Source organism: Anolis carolinensis, unplaced genomic scaffold, assembly GCF_035594765.1.
Source record: "Anolis carolinensis isolate JA03-04 unplaced genomic scaffold, rAnoCar3.1.pri scaffold_14, whole genome shotgun sequence".
NCBI classification, from domain to species: domain Eukaryota; kingdom Metazoa; phylum Chordata; class Lepidosauria; order Squamata; family Dactyloidae; genus Anolis; species Anolis carolinensis.
The window spans coordinates 14,559,646-14,576,206 of NW_026943825.1; the positions used below are offsets into that span (position 1 = coordinate 14,559,646).

General features: G+C 44.0%; 1 protein-coding gene across 1 annotated transcript; it reads right to left on the minus strand.

The window, feature by feature from the left end:
• Positions 1-5,618: 5,618 nt before the first annotated feature.
• li-ac-28 (keratin-associated beta-protein 28) lies at positions 5,619-5,969 on the minus strand. The gene has a single exon (XM_008119129.2). The coding sequence runs from the start codon at positions 5,967-5,969 to the stop codon at positions 5,619-5,621; it is 351 nt and encodes a 116-aa protein (XP_008117336.2).
• Positions 5,970-16,561: the final 10,592 nt, after the last annotated feature.

Below are 16,561 nucleotides of genomic sequence, written 5' to 3' on the forward strand. Positions count from 1 at the left end.
CAAAAGTGACTTGCAATCACCTATGGCGGGCATGGGCAAACTAAGGCCCGAGGGCTGGTTGTGGCCCCCCGGGTGCTTACCTCAGGCCCTTCTCATTTTCCCTGTCCTCTCGACATAAAGACATGGTGGCCCGCCACATCCTTATGCAGAAAGGATGAGGGAGGAAGGCACGAAGAAGTTTAGAGCCCTCTGGAGTGCTCTTGGCCCTCCCCTGTCTCTCCCTTCTGGCAAAATGCTGAGAGGACAGCCATGAGATCAGGGAGGATCAGAGAGGAGGATTGGTGGAGTCACCACATGTCTCATTTTCCTCCCCCCATGTGCTGGTATGGCTGTACCAGAAGCTCCAACTTTATTTTCTTTCTGCTAATGTTTGCAGTCATAGGGCAGACCGCCTGTCCAACATCATTAAGTTTGGTTCCACCCCTTGTTCAGGGCTCTGGGAGGGAAAGAGCCATTTTTTAAAGTCAGTCTCACTTAAGGAAGCTAAGCTATAGGATGTAGACCAGCTCGTCCCGTAGAAAAGCTTCACATCTCAAGAACATCCGGGGATATAGAACATCCGAGGAATCAGAAACAGAAATTCCAGGGGAAAGGTCCCAAAGGTTCTGGCTAAGAGCTCACAGCCCCTCAGCCTCACAGCTCCTGAGGGGAAAAGCCCTAAAGTTTCCAAAGAAACCTCAGAGAGAGAACAGCATCACAGATCCACGGAACCCCAGCTGAAACATCTGCAAGCCTTGGTTGGTAGGTCCACTCTATACCCAGATGCATTTGGAATCGGTAGTGGGTCCCACATCAGCTAGGCCCATATAATAGACAGCCTGGAAGAGGTTATAAGAGGGTTTTCTTCTTATAGAGAAAGCACAGTTATCCAAAACCAATTGTCTGTCCCCTGGGGACAAGACTGAAAAGGCCAACAGTCTATTAAGGAAACCTTGAAGTGTTATTTGACTCCTTGAAGATTTATTATTTGTTCAATAATAAAGACTTTGTTATCTCATTAAAGACTCAAAGGACTATCCTTGTCAGGAAAATCCTCAAGAACTTCTCTTTGAGGCGCCCTGGCTTCCCACTAGGCATAAAGTATACGTCCTATACAAAGACAATAGCTACAGCCCAGCGCGTGACAGAACACCCCATCTTTATGCCAGGAGGACAACCTGAGGATGACCAGGGCTCTGCTCCCTCCCAGTCCCACCTCTCACAGGCCCTCTCCCTTCTGGCCCCGTCACATTAAGCACATGCCCAGACACCCCCCGCCTGGCCCGGGCCTCCTGGTTGGGCCCACAATGCGGCCCCAAAGCAAAAAAAATTTACCTATACCTGGCCTATGGTTTTCCAAAATTGAGTTGCTACATTCTTTGTGTGATGATGATCATGGAAAATTCCAGTCATCCTCGTATGTCCAATTTGGGAAGGAGAAGACTAGTAATATTTTGGTATGTTCCACTGTAGGGAGGATGACTTCCAATCACTTCCAGGTTACTTGGAACATGTTGGTGGCATGTCTCATTTGGTCTCCCAGTGACTCTGAGGTTTTCAAGGCCATGTTGACATGTCCCAGCTTCAGAAAGGGAACTTTCAGACATTTCTACGTCTCCTTGGACTCATTGGAGGAGATTACAGGAAACCGAGCTGAAAAACTGTCTTCACCCTGATACATTCCTTTCTCCTTGATCCCAAGTGCAGCCAAGTGTAATATTGGGTTGCCTTTGAAAAGCGCTCAACAACTTCAGTTGGTCCAAAGGGCAGCAGCCAGATTGCTAACTGGGGCTGGCTATAGGGAGCGTACAACTCTGTTGCAACAACATCACTGTCAACATGTTTCCGGGCACAATTCAAAGTGCTGGTTTTGACCTACAAAGCCCTATATGGCTCCGGTCCATGTTATCTGAAGGACCATATCTCTTTCTGTGAACTTGGTAGACATCAACGATCTACTGAGAAGGACCTTCTATTTACGTCAGGAGAGAAAGCTTCTGGAATATGGCCATACAGCCCGAAAGACTCACAGCAACCCAGACCTTCTATCTGTCCCACCATCCACTCAAGTATGTTGGGTGGGAACATGGGAGGAACCACCGTGGCCTCATCTCTGTTGGTCTTCCAAAGGCAGGACAACTTCAGCTTCCAGAAGCTGGATCTGAAGTCTCAAATATCTGAAGGACCCAAGTGGGTTGGATTCTGGGGTGGGGGCAGTGAGTTTGAAAGGCTTTTTAAAGTGTATTTTATTATATTTTAATCTGTTTTTGATACATTTTACTATTTAATTGTTGTTTAACTTTTGTATTGCGCTTTAAAAATTATGACTAAAGTGTGGGATTGTTAGCTGCTTTGACTCATCATGGGGAGAAAGGCGGGGTATAAATAAAGTTAATAATAATACTGTGGGACTCCCGAATCCAGACTGACAAAGTTCTGGAACACAACACACCAGAAATCACAGTTGTGGAAAGGAAAAAGGTTTGGATCATTGATGTTGCCTTCCCAGGTGACAGTCACATTGACGAAAAACAACAGGAAAAACTCAGCTGCTATCAGGACCTCAAGATTGAACTTCAAAGACTCTGGCAGAAACCAGTGCAGGTGGTCCCGGTGGTGATGGGCACACTGGGTGCCATGCCAAAAGATCTCAGCCAGCATTTGGAAACAATAGACATTGACAAAATCACGATCTGCCAACTGCAAAAGGCCACCCTAATGGGACCTGCGCATCATCCGAAAATACATCACACAGTCCTAGACACTTGGGAAGTGTTCGACTTGTGATTTTGTGATACGAAATCCAGCATATCTATCTTGTCTGCTGTGTCATAATAAAATAATAATAATAATAATAATAATAATAATAATAATAATAATAATAATAATAATAATAATAATAATAATAATAATAGCCAAGTCCCTGGCTTCCACTGTTGGGAGAGAGCCTTCAAATAAAAAACATACACTGGAAGGGCCATATAAAACAAAGATAATGGCAGCCATAATGCGGATGATTCAACAAGGATTACAAGCAATCCTGGTAGAACATTGTGGGAAAGACGAGCACAAAGCCTGGTTCAAATGTGGGCAGATTTCACAAGTTCATCCCATAGCCTTGAGGTTGCCTGAGTCACTAAGAAAAAGTTCCTCTTTGGTTTTGCCACACTGCCAAGTGTTGTTAGGTCACATTCATGATCTTCTCAGATTTCAAAGAAAAGAGTTAAGGTAGTGGTTCTCGACCCCTTAATCCAGTTCCTCTTGTTGTGGTGACCCCCAACCATAACATTATTTTCATCGCTACTTCATCACTGTCATTTTGCTACTGTTATGAATCGTAATGTAAATATCTGATATGCAGGATGTATCTTTATTCACTGGACCAAATTTGGCACAAATACCCGATATGCCCAAATTTGAATACTGGTGGGGTTGTGGGGTTGATTTTGTCATGTGAGAGTTGTAGTTGCTGGGATTTATAGTTCACCTACAATCAAAAAGCATTCTGAACTCCACCAACGATGGAATTGAACTAAACTTGGCACAGAGAACTCCCGTGACCAACAGAAAATATTGGAAGGGTTTGGTGGGCATTGACCTTGAGTTTTGTAGTTCACCTACATCCAGAGAGTACTGTGGACTCAAACAATGATGGATCTGGACCAAAGTTGGTATGAATAATCAGTATGTGCCATTGCGCCTGGGGCTATAACTCTTAGCGAAAGAGGCATGGATGTGACGTCTTTCCCCAGGGGATTGCTTCTTGCCCTCCTTTAGGGAAACTGGAACTCCCAAGGATCAAAACACTGTAGATAACTCAAAACTGGTTTTATTGTTCACAAAAGGTTATCCCTTTAAGGCAATAAGCTGGAAGTTTTAAAGGGGTAAAGGAAAATACATTACAGTCTTTGGTTGTCTTAAGTCCAAGGAGCTCTGTAGCTGAGAAGCTTTTCCAGGTCCCTCTTTCTCAATGGCTGTGAATGCCGGAGCAATCCTCAGCCTCAGTCCACATGGCCTATGTTTGAAGACACAGTCTTCCTTTGGTGCCAAAGAAATGATTTGAAGGTGCTTGAGACTCCTCAACGTCGTCCATGAACATGAAGCATAAGTCTCAAGGGTAAGAACCTCAGAATTGGTGCTGAGAGGTAACTTAATCAAGGGCTTTTAGAGCCAAGTCTCTCTCTCACGTCCATCTGGTAGAAAGCTTGATGGTGGAATGAAAAAAGGAAACACTGACCCACTCCAGGAAGAATGGAGCCAAACAATTGAGCTGAGGAAGCAATATAACTGGTGCAAACAACATTGATTGACAGCTATAAATAACCAATCAATCTAACTACATTTACAGGGTAAAAGCAAAATCAGGCATGATACAACAATTCAAATCTTGCAACTTACAGTTTGACATACAGATGGCGCCACTCGCGCCGTCACACAGTATGTCAAAACTCGAGGTCAATGCCCACCAAACCTTTCCAATGATGGATCTGGACCAAAGTTAGCATGAATACTCAATATTTCAAAATGTGAACACTGGTGGAGTTTGGGGAAAATAGATCTTGACACTTGGGAATTGTAGTTGCTGGTATTTATAGTTCGCCTACAATCAAAGAGCATTCTGAGCTCCACCAATGATGGAATTGGACCAATTTTGGCATATAGAACTCCCATGACCAACAGGAAATACTGGAAGGGTTTGGTGGACATTGACCTTGAGTTTGGGAGTTGTAGTTCACCTACATCCAGAGAGCACGGTGGACTCAAGCAATGAGGGATCTGGACCAAACTTGGCACAAATACTCAATGTGAACACTGATGGAGTTATGGGAAAAAGAGACCTTGACATTATATGGGTTTTCTGATGGTCTTTGGCGTCCCTCAGGGTTCAATGCTATAGAATCATAGGAATTGTAGTTTTACAGGATTGTTTCCTTTGTCTGTCAAAGAGTGTGGCTGCCTTGCCAAACGACAACTCTCATGATAACTTAGAATTGAGCCATGGCAGTTCAAATACTGTAAATAAATACTGTAAATAAATAGAGTGAAACTGCATTTATTCGACAATGCAGATGCAAAGTAAAGCTCAGAGTGGATTCACCACCATGGGAGTCATTGTCTGTGTTCCGATCCTACATTTAGAGACTTTTATTTAAGCTATATCCAAAGTATCTTCTAATGCGTCTGTTTCTTGGTGACGCTACATATATGCTTCTATCTATCTTGGAGCTTCCAGATGTTTTGTACTGTTATGTTGAAAATATGGATATGGAAGCTAAACACCATACAAACTCCAGGAGACAGACATTATGATGCAAAGGTTAAGTTTTAATAGGAAACAATAAGAGCGCAATGAGGCAATCAACAGTCTTCATTAAGAATAATTACAGAGTAAGCCATGAGCTCTTATTACACACAGTTTCTTTTGTCCCAGAAGTAACATTGGTAATATAATTATGTCCCATAGGATTATAAAAGCGTCAATGTATTGTACCAAGCATGGAAATGGAAAATACATAACTAAATTACAACAAAAGAAGAAGACAAAGAAACTTTAAGAGTATAGAGAAGTGAGGAACATAATTTTTGAAGTTTTAGAGGGTATCTAAGCCATTTGACATTCTCCTTCAATTCCCTTATATTTAGCATGGTCCACAGCTGCTGTAGCTGCACCTTCGGGTATATCCAGGGTAGGAACAAGGATAGGAAGACCCATAGCAGTTTTTTCGCCCATATCCAGATCCATAGTTACATCCGTAACCTGGAGAATAACAGCCACTATAACCCGGAGAATAGCAGCTCCCGTAGCCGGTAGCACATGGATTGTACTGGACCACCTCAGCAGGCTCAGGACTAGCAGACAGAATGGGTCCAGGGATGGTCACGGCAATTGGAGCAGGCTTTATCAGCACTTCGGAAGCTGGAGTTTGTGCAACACAAACCGGGTTGAACCCACAGAGGGAAGAGTTGCAGACGTTGTCACAAAGGGCCATCTTGGGACAAGGAGATCTAGAATAAAACATGGGGTCACATCGTTATACCTTACCTGGAGAGCAATTCAGAAAATGTTCATTCCCCAACCACCACCTTCATCACCACCCCATTCCATTTAGGTTCTCCAGATGTTTGGGATTACAGCTCCATAATTACTGATGGTTGAGCAAGCCAGCTGGGGCTTCTGGAAGTTGAAGGCTTTGGTCCTTCATATGTTTGTGACTTCAACTCCAGAATCACTTATGGTTGAACAAGCTAGCTGGAGCTTCTGGAAGCTGAAGACTTGGGTCCTTTAGATATTTGAGACTTCAGTTCCAGAATTACTGATCGTTGAGCTAGCTAGCTGTGGCTTCTGGAAGTTGAAGACTTGGGTCCTTCAGATGTTTGGGACTTCAACTCCAGAATTACTGATGGCTGAACAGGCTAGCTGGGGCTGCTGGAAGTTGAAGACTTAGGTCTTTCAGATGTTTGGGACTTCAACTCCAGAATTACTGATGGTTGAGCAAGCTAGCTGTGGCTACTGGAAGTTGAAGACTTAGGTCCTTCAGATATTTGAGACCTCAACTCCAGATTCACTTATGGTTGAACAAGCTAGCTGGAGCTTCTGGAAGTTGTAGATGTTGGTCTTTCAGATGTTTGGGACTTCAGTTCCAGAATTACTGATGGTTGAGCAAGCTAGCTGTGGTTACTGGAAGTTGAAGACTTAGGTCCTTCAGATGTTTGGGATTCCAGTTCCAGAATTACTGATGGTTGAGCAAGCTAGCTGGGGCTTCTGGAAGTTGACAACCACTGATCTAAAACCTTGCTGCTATACTCTAAAGCAGTAGTTCTCAACCTGGGATTTCTGGGAGTTGTAGGACAAAACACCTGGGGACCCACAGGTTGACAACCACGGATCTAAAACCTGGCTGCTATACTCTAGAGACGTGGTTGTCAACCTGGGATTTCTGGGAATTGTAGGCCAAAACACCTGGGGACTCACAGGTTGACAACCACTGATCTAAAACCTGGCTGCTATACTCTAGAGCAGTGGTTCTCAACCTGGGATTGCTGGGAGTTGTAGGCCAAAACATTTTCCATTTTCTCTGGATGGAATGGAAAATGGAACCAAACAGCTTTTCCCGTACTTACAGAACACCCTTTTCCAGCAACATCTTGCGAAAGGAGGTACAAAATAGCCAAGAACCCATCTTTGGTGAGGAAACGGATCTACCATTGTGGGTAGTTTTCTGAACAGCTTGAGATGTAAAGATATTTGTTCTGAAGTGAATTTAAATGGACTTACCTGAAGCTTCGGTGAGAAGAGGAGATGTAAGCTGTTGAGGAGCTTGGATGGAATTGTTGGGGATGTCCTCCTCTTGAAGGCCATTTATACACTTTTTGGTGGCCCACATGACCGCTTAACAATGAGTTGCCCCCATTTCAAAACTTTTTGAGTCTTGACATCACTCTAAAACTGCTGCTTGGTATAATATTTGGCATCATAGTGGCCTAACCCCATTGTAGCCAGGAGGCATTGTAAACGGTCGATTGTCGTAGATGAAGATGGAGGATTATCTCGCCGTTTTGGGTAATTGGTATCACATCAAAAGGGGACCTCATTCCATTCCCTGAAGATGCTTCATTACTTGGGAGTTCCCTCCAGTTGCTGCACCATCCCAGGTCTCTTGCAGTGCGTTATGGCTTTGTGGTGCAATCCTGTCCCATGTTGTGAGTGTTGTGTTTTTGGAACTGTCCTAAATTCAGAGCCAACCATTTGGGCCAACGCTATGAGTCATCGTCCAAAAAAAAATTCCGAAGTTGTGTTATGGTGTGAAAATTCGCCCTGATCTATACACCTAATAAGTAATAAATAATCTAGTATAATAATAAATAATCTATACCCATAATAAAAGTGAAAATATGGATGTGTGTGTGTGTGGCAAGGTGAAAATTCAAATTTCTTAAGGGTTACACTCTCGCCCAGAAATAGTCAAGTAAATCCAATGAGTACATCTACTCATCTATGCAGAGAAACCACAGTTTTCAAGATAGAACTTCCCTGAATTCAATTTTTTCCAGAGTTTGGTTTTCATAACATGGTAATAAGAATAAGTAAATATCTCATATCTAAATTAACTCAATAAACCCAACTACTGTTCAAATTAGCACACTACATAATCTATACATATAATAAAAAGTGAAAATATGTATGTTTGTGTGTGGAAGGGTGTCCACTTCCACAGACAACCTCCCGCTTCCACAAACAGCTACAGTTCTCAAAGCTCAGGATACACCAATGGCCCTTCTTCTAATGACATTGCAGGTTATGGCGAGCGCCGTGAACATGTCCAAGAGCCCTGCCAATGTCCTCCACAAACACCATTATGCCCACCACCCAAGTGAAGGCTTTTATTTGAAGACAATTTCATCCTAGATTTTCTGTTTTTCCTCCACAACAGACATTCCAGTGTTTCTGACTCTCTCCATTTGTGTGGAATTTGCATGATCCTGCCCACTGTCTTTCCTATAACCCTGTCCTATTCTTTTCTATGTCATACAGTAAACAGAGGAATTGATCAGCAACTGAACATACTAGAGAGGTTTGGGGAGAGTTCATCATGATTTTTAGGAGTTGAAGATACTGGGATTTATAGTTTACCTTTAATCAATGAGCATTCTGAACTCCACCAAAGATGGAATTGAACCAGATTTGCCACACATAACCCATATGACCAGCAAAAAATACTGGAGTTCTTGAGAGAACTTGATTACAGTGAGTTGTAGTTCACCTACATCCACATTGTGAACCCAATGGACCAAACTTGGAACACATACCTGATATGACGAAATTTGATTACTGGAGGGAGTTGGGGACAACAGACCTTCCTTTCTGGGAGTTGTAGTTCACCCACAACCAGGGAAACTGTGATCTCCACCGATGATGAACCTGGACCAAACTTGGCACACAGAACCCCCATGACTAACTCAACCTACTGGAGGGGTTGGAAGGGACTGACTCACTATAGTGGGAGTTGTAGTTTACCCTAAGTCCAGAGAGCACACTGAACCCTAGAACCATCTAGAGCTTCCATAGCTCAATGCTATGGAAACAAAGGAATTCTTGTTTTTCAAGATCTTCTACTTTTGCTATGAAATCGCACTGGTGTTTCACCAAACTACAACTCTGAGCAATTCCTAGCAACACAGCCTTGAGCCATGGTAGTTAAAGTGGTATCGAACTGCATTCATTCTACAGTGTAGATGCACCCTAACCCTCTGTGTGTAAGAATACCCAACTATCCCACTTCTAGTGATGCCCACTGAACTAGCATCTAAAGACACCCACCAGCTTCCAAGGCAATATATTCTACTGTTAGCCAGGTCCTACCACCAAAAAGTTCTTCCTACAGGTTCCTACAAGGTCTTCCTTGGGTTCTATTGGATGGGATCATGGTGATGAAGGTGGTGACAAACTGCTGCTATTGTGTAATGTAGATATACTCCAGATACGGTTTAAAATGAAAGAGGCAGATTTTGCATCTGTAGTAGTGAGTATGGGCAACATGTCCTTCAGACATTATCAACCTAAGTTTAAATGTGATGAACCTGGTAAAGGAACTATCAAATTGAGAAAGCCTAAAGCTCTCTGATGCCCCATCTCTGCTCCAGCTCAGTTTATATATAATTTTAAGACCAAGAGCTGGCCTTCTAAGGAACTTCTCAAGATGTCTGCACCATCTCCAGCGGTTTTAAGATCCCATATCAACAGCTGAAACAGTTAGGACATTTCGACACCTGTTCTTCATGGCAATGTCAAGTAGCCAGCATCTCCTCAGCTTATGTTCGAACATCTTCCATGATTGCTTGAACAACAGACGCTATCTTGTCATCCTTCAGTAGAGCAGCATGTAATGCGGAGATAACAACAGCTTCTGAGGGCGGAGGCAGGTGCAGTATCAAAGGGATTGGTACAAGGCTGTGATATATATCACCATTATTCATGTAGTGAGCAGGTGCGCCTGACATGGCGATTGCCCAATAGTTCCTTCAGTGAGACGTCTCTCCTTTTGTTCTTCTGCTTCAGGTTCCTCTGTTTCCTTCCTCTTGATCTCCTTCCTCTTCCTTCCTCCCTTCTTCTCTTTCTGTCTCCTTTCCTTCCTTCCTTCCTTCCTTCCTTCCTTCCTTCCTTCCTTCCTTCCTTCCTTCCTTCCTTCCTTCCTTCCTTCCTTCCTGTCTCTTCAATCACTTTCCATGATGGTTCTTTTATGTCTTCTAACAGGATCCAAAGGAGAAAGCACCAAGTTGGTCAGATTTTACATGGTCATAGAATCATAGAATCCTAGAGTTGGAAAGAGTCCTCCTGGGCCATCCAGTCCATCCCCTTTCTGTCAAGAAGCAGGAAAATCCCATTCATAGAATCATAGAATCCTAGAGTTGGAAGAGTCCTCCTGGGCCATCCAGTCAATCCCCTTTCTGCCAAGAAGCAGGAAAATCCCATTCATAGAATCCTCGAATCCTAGAGTTGGAAGAGTCCTCCTGGGCCATCCAGTCAATCCCCTTTCTGCCAAGAAGCAGGAAAATCCCATTCATAGAATCATAGAATCCTAGAGTTGGAAGAGTCCTCCTGGGCCATCCAGTCCATCCCCTTTCTGCCAAGAAGCAGGAAAATCCCATTCATAGAATCCTCGAATCCTAGAGTTGGAAGAGTCCTCCTGGGCCATCCAGTCAATCCCCTTTCTGCCAAGAAGCAGGAAAATCCCATTCATAGAATCATAGAATCCTAGCGTTGGAAGAGTCTTCATGGGCCATCCAGTCCATCCCCTTTCTGACAAGAAGCAGGAAAATCCCATTCATAGAATCATAGAATCCTATAGTTGGAAGAGTCTTCATGGGCCATCCAGTCCATCCCCTTTCTGCCATGAAGAGGAAAATCCCATTCATAGAATCATAGAATCCTAGAGTTGGAAGAGTCTTCATGGGCCATCCAGTCCATCCCCTTTCTGCCAAGAAGCAGGAAAATCCCATTCATAGAATAATAGAATCCTAGAGTTGGAAGAGACCTCATGGGCCACCCAGTCCAACCCCTTTCTGCCAAGAAGCAGGAAAATCCTATTCATAGAATCCTCAAATCCTAGAGTTGGAAGAGTCCTCCTGGGCCATCCAGTCCAACCCCTTTCTGCCAAGAAGCAGGAAAATCCCATTCATAGAATCCTCAAATCCTCAAGTTGGAAGAGTCTTCATGGGCCATCCAGTTCAACCCCATTTGCCAAGATGCAGGAGAATCACATTCAAAGCCCCCCAACAGTTGTCCATCCAGCCTCTGCTCCAAAGCCTCCAAAGAAGGAGGCTCCACCACAATTCGGGGCAGAGAAAGAGTTCCACTGCTGAACAGCTCTCTCACACAGTCATGAAGTTCTTCCTGGGTGCCGTGCCAAAAGATCTCAGCTGGCATTAGAAACAACAGATATTGACAAAATTACGATCTGCCAACTGCAAAAGGCCACCCTACTGGGATCTGCACGCATCATCCGAAAATACATCACACAGTCCTAAACACTTGGGAAGTGTTTGACTTGTGATTTTGTGATACGAAATTCAGCATATCTATCTTGGTTGCTGTGTCATAATAAAATAATAATAATAATAGCAACAACAGCAACAATGGATCTCGACCACACTTGTCACATGATTCCAATATGACCTACTTTACGTACTGATCGCCTACGGCCTTAACATCTTAAACACGCCAGAACTCATCTGAAAAGTACTGATCAGGTTTCGGGGAAATCTTTATGCATTTTCTAATAGGAGCATTCATAAAATCCAAAAATGAAACAACAAGTTTTTCAAATCAATAGCACTACAACAGACCTAACCTGGTCATCGCCAGATACCTAAGCTAGTTCCAAAATCCCAACATCCCAAGCACTTTGGATAAAGGAAACTCAACCTGTATGCCTGGATTTGCATCTCTTAGCATTTGCTGTCCCCTTGTGGCCTTTCTTGGGGATTACAAGCCAGAGAATATCATGGGTGGTAATCTGCAGTTTGCCACTAGGTGTCAGATGAACATTTCTGAAGGAGAGAAAATTTCAGATCACAGTGAAAAGAAAAAAGCACATGTATGGGGTTTGTTATGGATATACAGAGAAGCAAATGATAAGCTCAGATATCGGTTATTATATGCAGCTGGAAGAGAATTCCATTCCAATTCTTTGCAAAGCCTTTTTCCTCATTTGCACATTTTTTTTCTTCAAATGTTTGCAATTATTGCACATTGATATTTTTAATATACATTTACCCATTGATTGAGATGCCTCAATCCATGTGCACATTTTCAATTTCTCTCCAGATTTGTTTGCACGTTTTTTAAGTTCTCCCTGTGTTGCGAAAGACTTATTTGTGTTTATTTCATCAGAGGCACCTGTGCGACTAGATAATCCCAATGCTATGGCTCCCCCTGGGGGAGAACAGTGGTATATAAATAAATAAATTAATTAAAAAATAACCCTAGAAGCTGTAGTTTGATGAGGCATCATCCACAGTCTTGGGCATGAAAGGCTGTGTAAAACTACAACTCCTAGGATTCCATAGCATTGAGCCATGGCAGGTCAAGTAGGGTCCAACTTCATTCTTTCTACAATTTAAATGCATTTGAGGTGCTCTTAACTATGTCCCTTTGACATTATATGGCAATGTAGATTCATATAATACAGTTCAATGCAGTTAGACTGCATTTTGAACCTGCATTATATGTCAGTGTAGATGGGGCCTAAGTTGCTGATACAATCTTCCAGCTATTTTATCTCTCTGAATCAGTGTTTCTCAACCTGGGGGTTGGCATCTCTGGGGGGTCGCGAGGGTGGTGTAGAGGGGTTGCCAAAGACCATTAAAAACATATATTTCTAATGGTCTTAGTTTGGTCCAGATCCATCCTTGTTTGAGTCCACAGTGCCCCCTGGGTGTAGGTGAACTATAACACCAAAACTCAAGGTCAATGCCTACCAAACCCTTCCAGTATTACTGTTGGTCAAATGAGTTTTGTGTGCCAAGTTTGCTTCAATTTCATTCATGGAGTTCAGAATGCTCTTTGATTGTAGGTGAACTATAAATCCCAGCAACCACAACTCCCAAATGTCAGGGTCTAATTTCCCCAAACTCCACCAGTGTTCACATATGGGCTTATTGAATATTCATGCCAAGTTTGGTCCAGATCCTTCATTGTTTGGGTTCTCAGGGCTCTCTGGATGTAGGTGAGTTACAATTCCAAAACTCAAGGTCAATGCTCACCAAACCCTTCCAGTATTTCCTGTTGGTCATAGGAGTTCTGTATGCCAAGTTTGGTTCAAATCCATCATTGGTGGAGTTAAGAATGAAATTTGATTGCAGGTGAACTATAAATCCTAGGTTGTGAGGTTTCTCCATACCTCACAACCTCTGAGGATGCCTGCCATAGATGTGGGCGAAACGTCAGGAGAGATTACTTCTAGAACATGGCCATACAGCCCGGAAAACATACAACAACCCTGTGATCCCGGCCATGAAAGCCTTTGACAACACAAATCCTAGCAACTATAACTCCCAAATGACAAAATCAATCCCCCCAACCCCACCAGTTTTCAAATTTGGGTGTATCGGGTATTTGTGCCAAATTTCGTCCAGTGAATGAAAATACATCCTGCCTATCAGATATTTACATTATTATTCATAACAGTAGCAAAATGACAGTTATGAAGTAGCAATGAAAATAATGTTATGGTTGGGGGGTCACCACAACATGAGGAAACGTATTAAGGGGTCGCGGCTTTAGGAAGGTCAAGAACCACTGCTCTAAATGGTCACTTGGTGGGATGGAGGAGGTTGCTGAGGAAGAAAGAAAAGGAGGATTCACGGCTTGCCTGATTTGCGAGGTGTCAGGATGTAAAAGCCCAGCATTCGTAACAACTGTACTCTCCACATCCTGCCAGAGCAATGGGGGGTGGGAGATAATCTAAATGATAAGAGTCATCTGGCCAGGGATGGGTTTTATGGCCTGCTCTGGTTTCTCAAGCCTGGGAAAGGACTATATAACAGATACATGTGAATGTGAGGAGGGGAGAAGGTAGGAGGTGGATATACTCGGGGTTTGGCGAGAATACATCAGTTCTAGCTTCATTTTCATCTTGTAAAGAAAGTCCTTAATAAAGTGTTTCCATGAAGCTGCCTGTGTGAGCCTGCTTGAGTCCTATAGCTTTCAGAGCTGACAGGAAGCTACTCACATGCTACCCCCAGCTCAGGTAGAGTACCGCTCAGCCCCATTTATTCCTATCAAACCTTATTAGTCCCCATTAGCTGACAAGATCTGGCTGCTGTGATCCATATCAGCTAAGGCTTTGGCTGCCCACACCAGGCTCGTTTTCGACAATTTGGCAGCTGAATCTTCCGAATCCCCCGAATCTGATACACCAAATGATATTGTGCACACCCCTAATTTAATCACCATCCTAAAACGGTTTAAGCCCCCTTCTTACTACTTAGTGTTTTCTGCACAAAAGCAGCAAATTCTATCTTATCTAAGGCCATATTGAAGTGAAGCCTGTTGGTTAGTCTTATCTATGGTAGAGCTATGGAATCTGCGGTTGGATAGAAAATCAAGACATGGGTAACTCTCATAGATCCAATGGAGAATGACAATAGTATCATAGAATCATAGAGTTGGAAGAGACCTCATGGGCCATCCAGTCCAACCCCATTCTGCCAAGAAGCAGGAAATAGAATTTAGGCTTTATCAAATATGAAGCAAGAAACCCACATTGGTGGAGTAAGAATCCCTTGAAGCTCAATCAAAACCAGGAGACCAGAGTTGCGATGCAAAGCAAACTTTATGTGTATATTTGTTGATTACTTTGGGAATCATGGATTACATAATGGCAAGCTGGTTGAAATAACACAATGCAAGGGTTGTTTCGGTCAGCAAAGGCCACTGGAGCAGAAGGCCAAGACTTTTGTGAATGTCCAAGTCCTTCTTTTCAGGTCATTGATGAAGAATTTGAGCAAGCTTGGGCAGGCTTGGCTGAAAGAAATCCTGAGCTTCCACCAACTCCTTTGGGAATTCTTGAAGGCCCAGCATTTCTAAACAGCCATAGTGGCAAACGTCGTGATGATTTCTTGTTTCCATGTCAATTTTCTTTCCTGGTGTGAAGTTGAAGGTTGGCTTAGCAGTAGATGAAGATGCCAGGGGTTGGGGGCAGACAGAGACACAGAATTCTAGTTGCCGGGATAACCACAGCTGTAACCTGGTTGGTAGGAGTTGTGGCGGTAGCCAAGGAGGGCACGCACACCACAGCCATCACTGCCATATCCATATCCACCACTGCCATAGCTGCTAGTGTTACCGTAGCAGCCCCGGCCCAATAGCCCCCTACCTAGAGAGTGGCAGCCAAAATTGCCATAGCGATATCCCTCACTTCTACAACCATATCCTATTGGCTGGAGGCAGGTGCCTCTTCCTTGGTCTCCATAGCCATAGCCTCCTAGGCAGCCATAGCCTCCTAGGCCACCATAGCCAAAGCCTCTTTGGTTGCCTAAGCCATAGCCTCCTAGGCCTCCACAGCCTCCTTGGTTGCCTAAGCCATAGCCTACTAGGCCGCCACAGCCTCCTTGGTTGCCAAAGCCATAGCCTCCTAGGCCACCATAGCCAAAGTCTCCTTGGTTGCCAAAGCCATAGCCTCCTTGGCGTCCATAGCCACATCCTCCTTGGATGCTGTAGTGACGGCCTCCTTGGCGGCCACCATAGCCATAGACTCCTTGGTTGTTGTAGCAATTGCCTCCTTGGCCATAATAGCCGTAGCCTCCTTGGCCGCTGAAGCGACGAGCTCTTTGGCCATCATAGCTGTAGCCTCCTTGGCCACTGAGGCGACGACCTCTTTGGCCATCACAGCCATAGCTTTCTTGGCCACTGTAGTGGCGGCCTCTTTGGCCATCATAGCTGTAGCCTTCTTGGCCGCTGTAACAGCGGCCTCTTTGGCCACCATAGCCATAGCCTCCTTGGTCGCTGTTGCGCTGGCCTCCTTGGCCACCATAGCAACCATAGTCACCACAGCCTCTGCCTTGTGAATATTCTCCAGAGTAGCTGCCAGTGCTGCCACGTCGGTTTCTCTGCCTATAGGCGCCGGAGCTGCTTCCAGAGTAGACTTTGTCCCCAGATGGGTCACAGTAGGATTGGCCTTTGATGTGAGTCATTTTCCTTAAAGGCTTGGATCTGAAATGAGACAACATGGAAGCAAGACAACATGAATTTACATCTCATAATGGGCGGGCACTGTGATAGAGCAGCACGTATACGGCATATGGCTCCTATGCCGTGATGGTTCTCAAACTAGCTGATGGGGCAGATGGGCATCTTTTCTCCTGATGCCTCTGGTCCATATACCATGAGTAGATACTTCAATTATGAAAGCTGATCTCCTCTTGGAGTTACTCCTTTACTGGAAAGGTTAATACCAGGGTTGGAAATAATAGGTTATTGTAGGGATGGGGTCCTAAACTCCATGTACCATGCAGAGATCAATTATGAAAGCTGATCTCCTCCTTGAAGTTACTCCTTCACTGGAAAGGTTGATACCAGGGT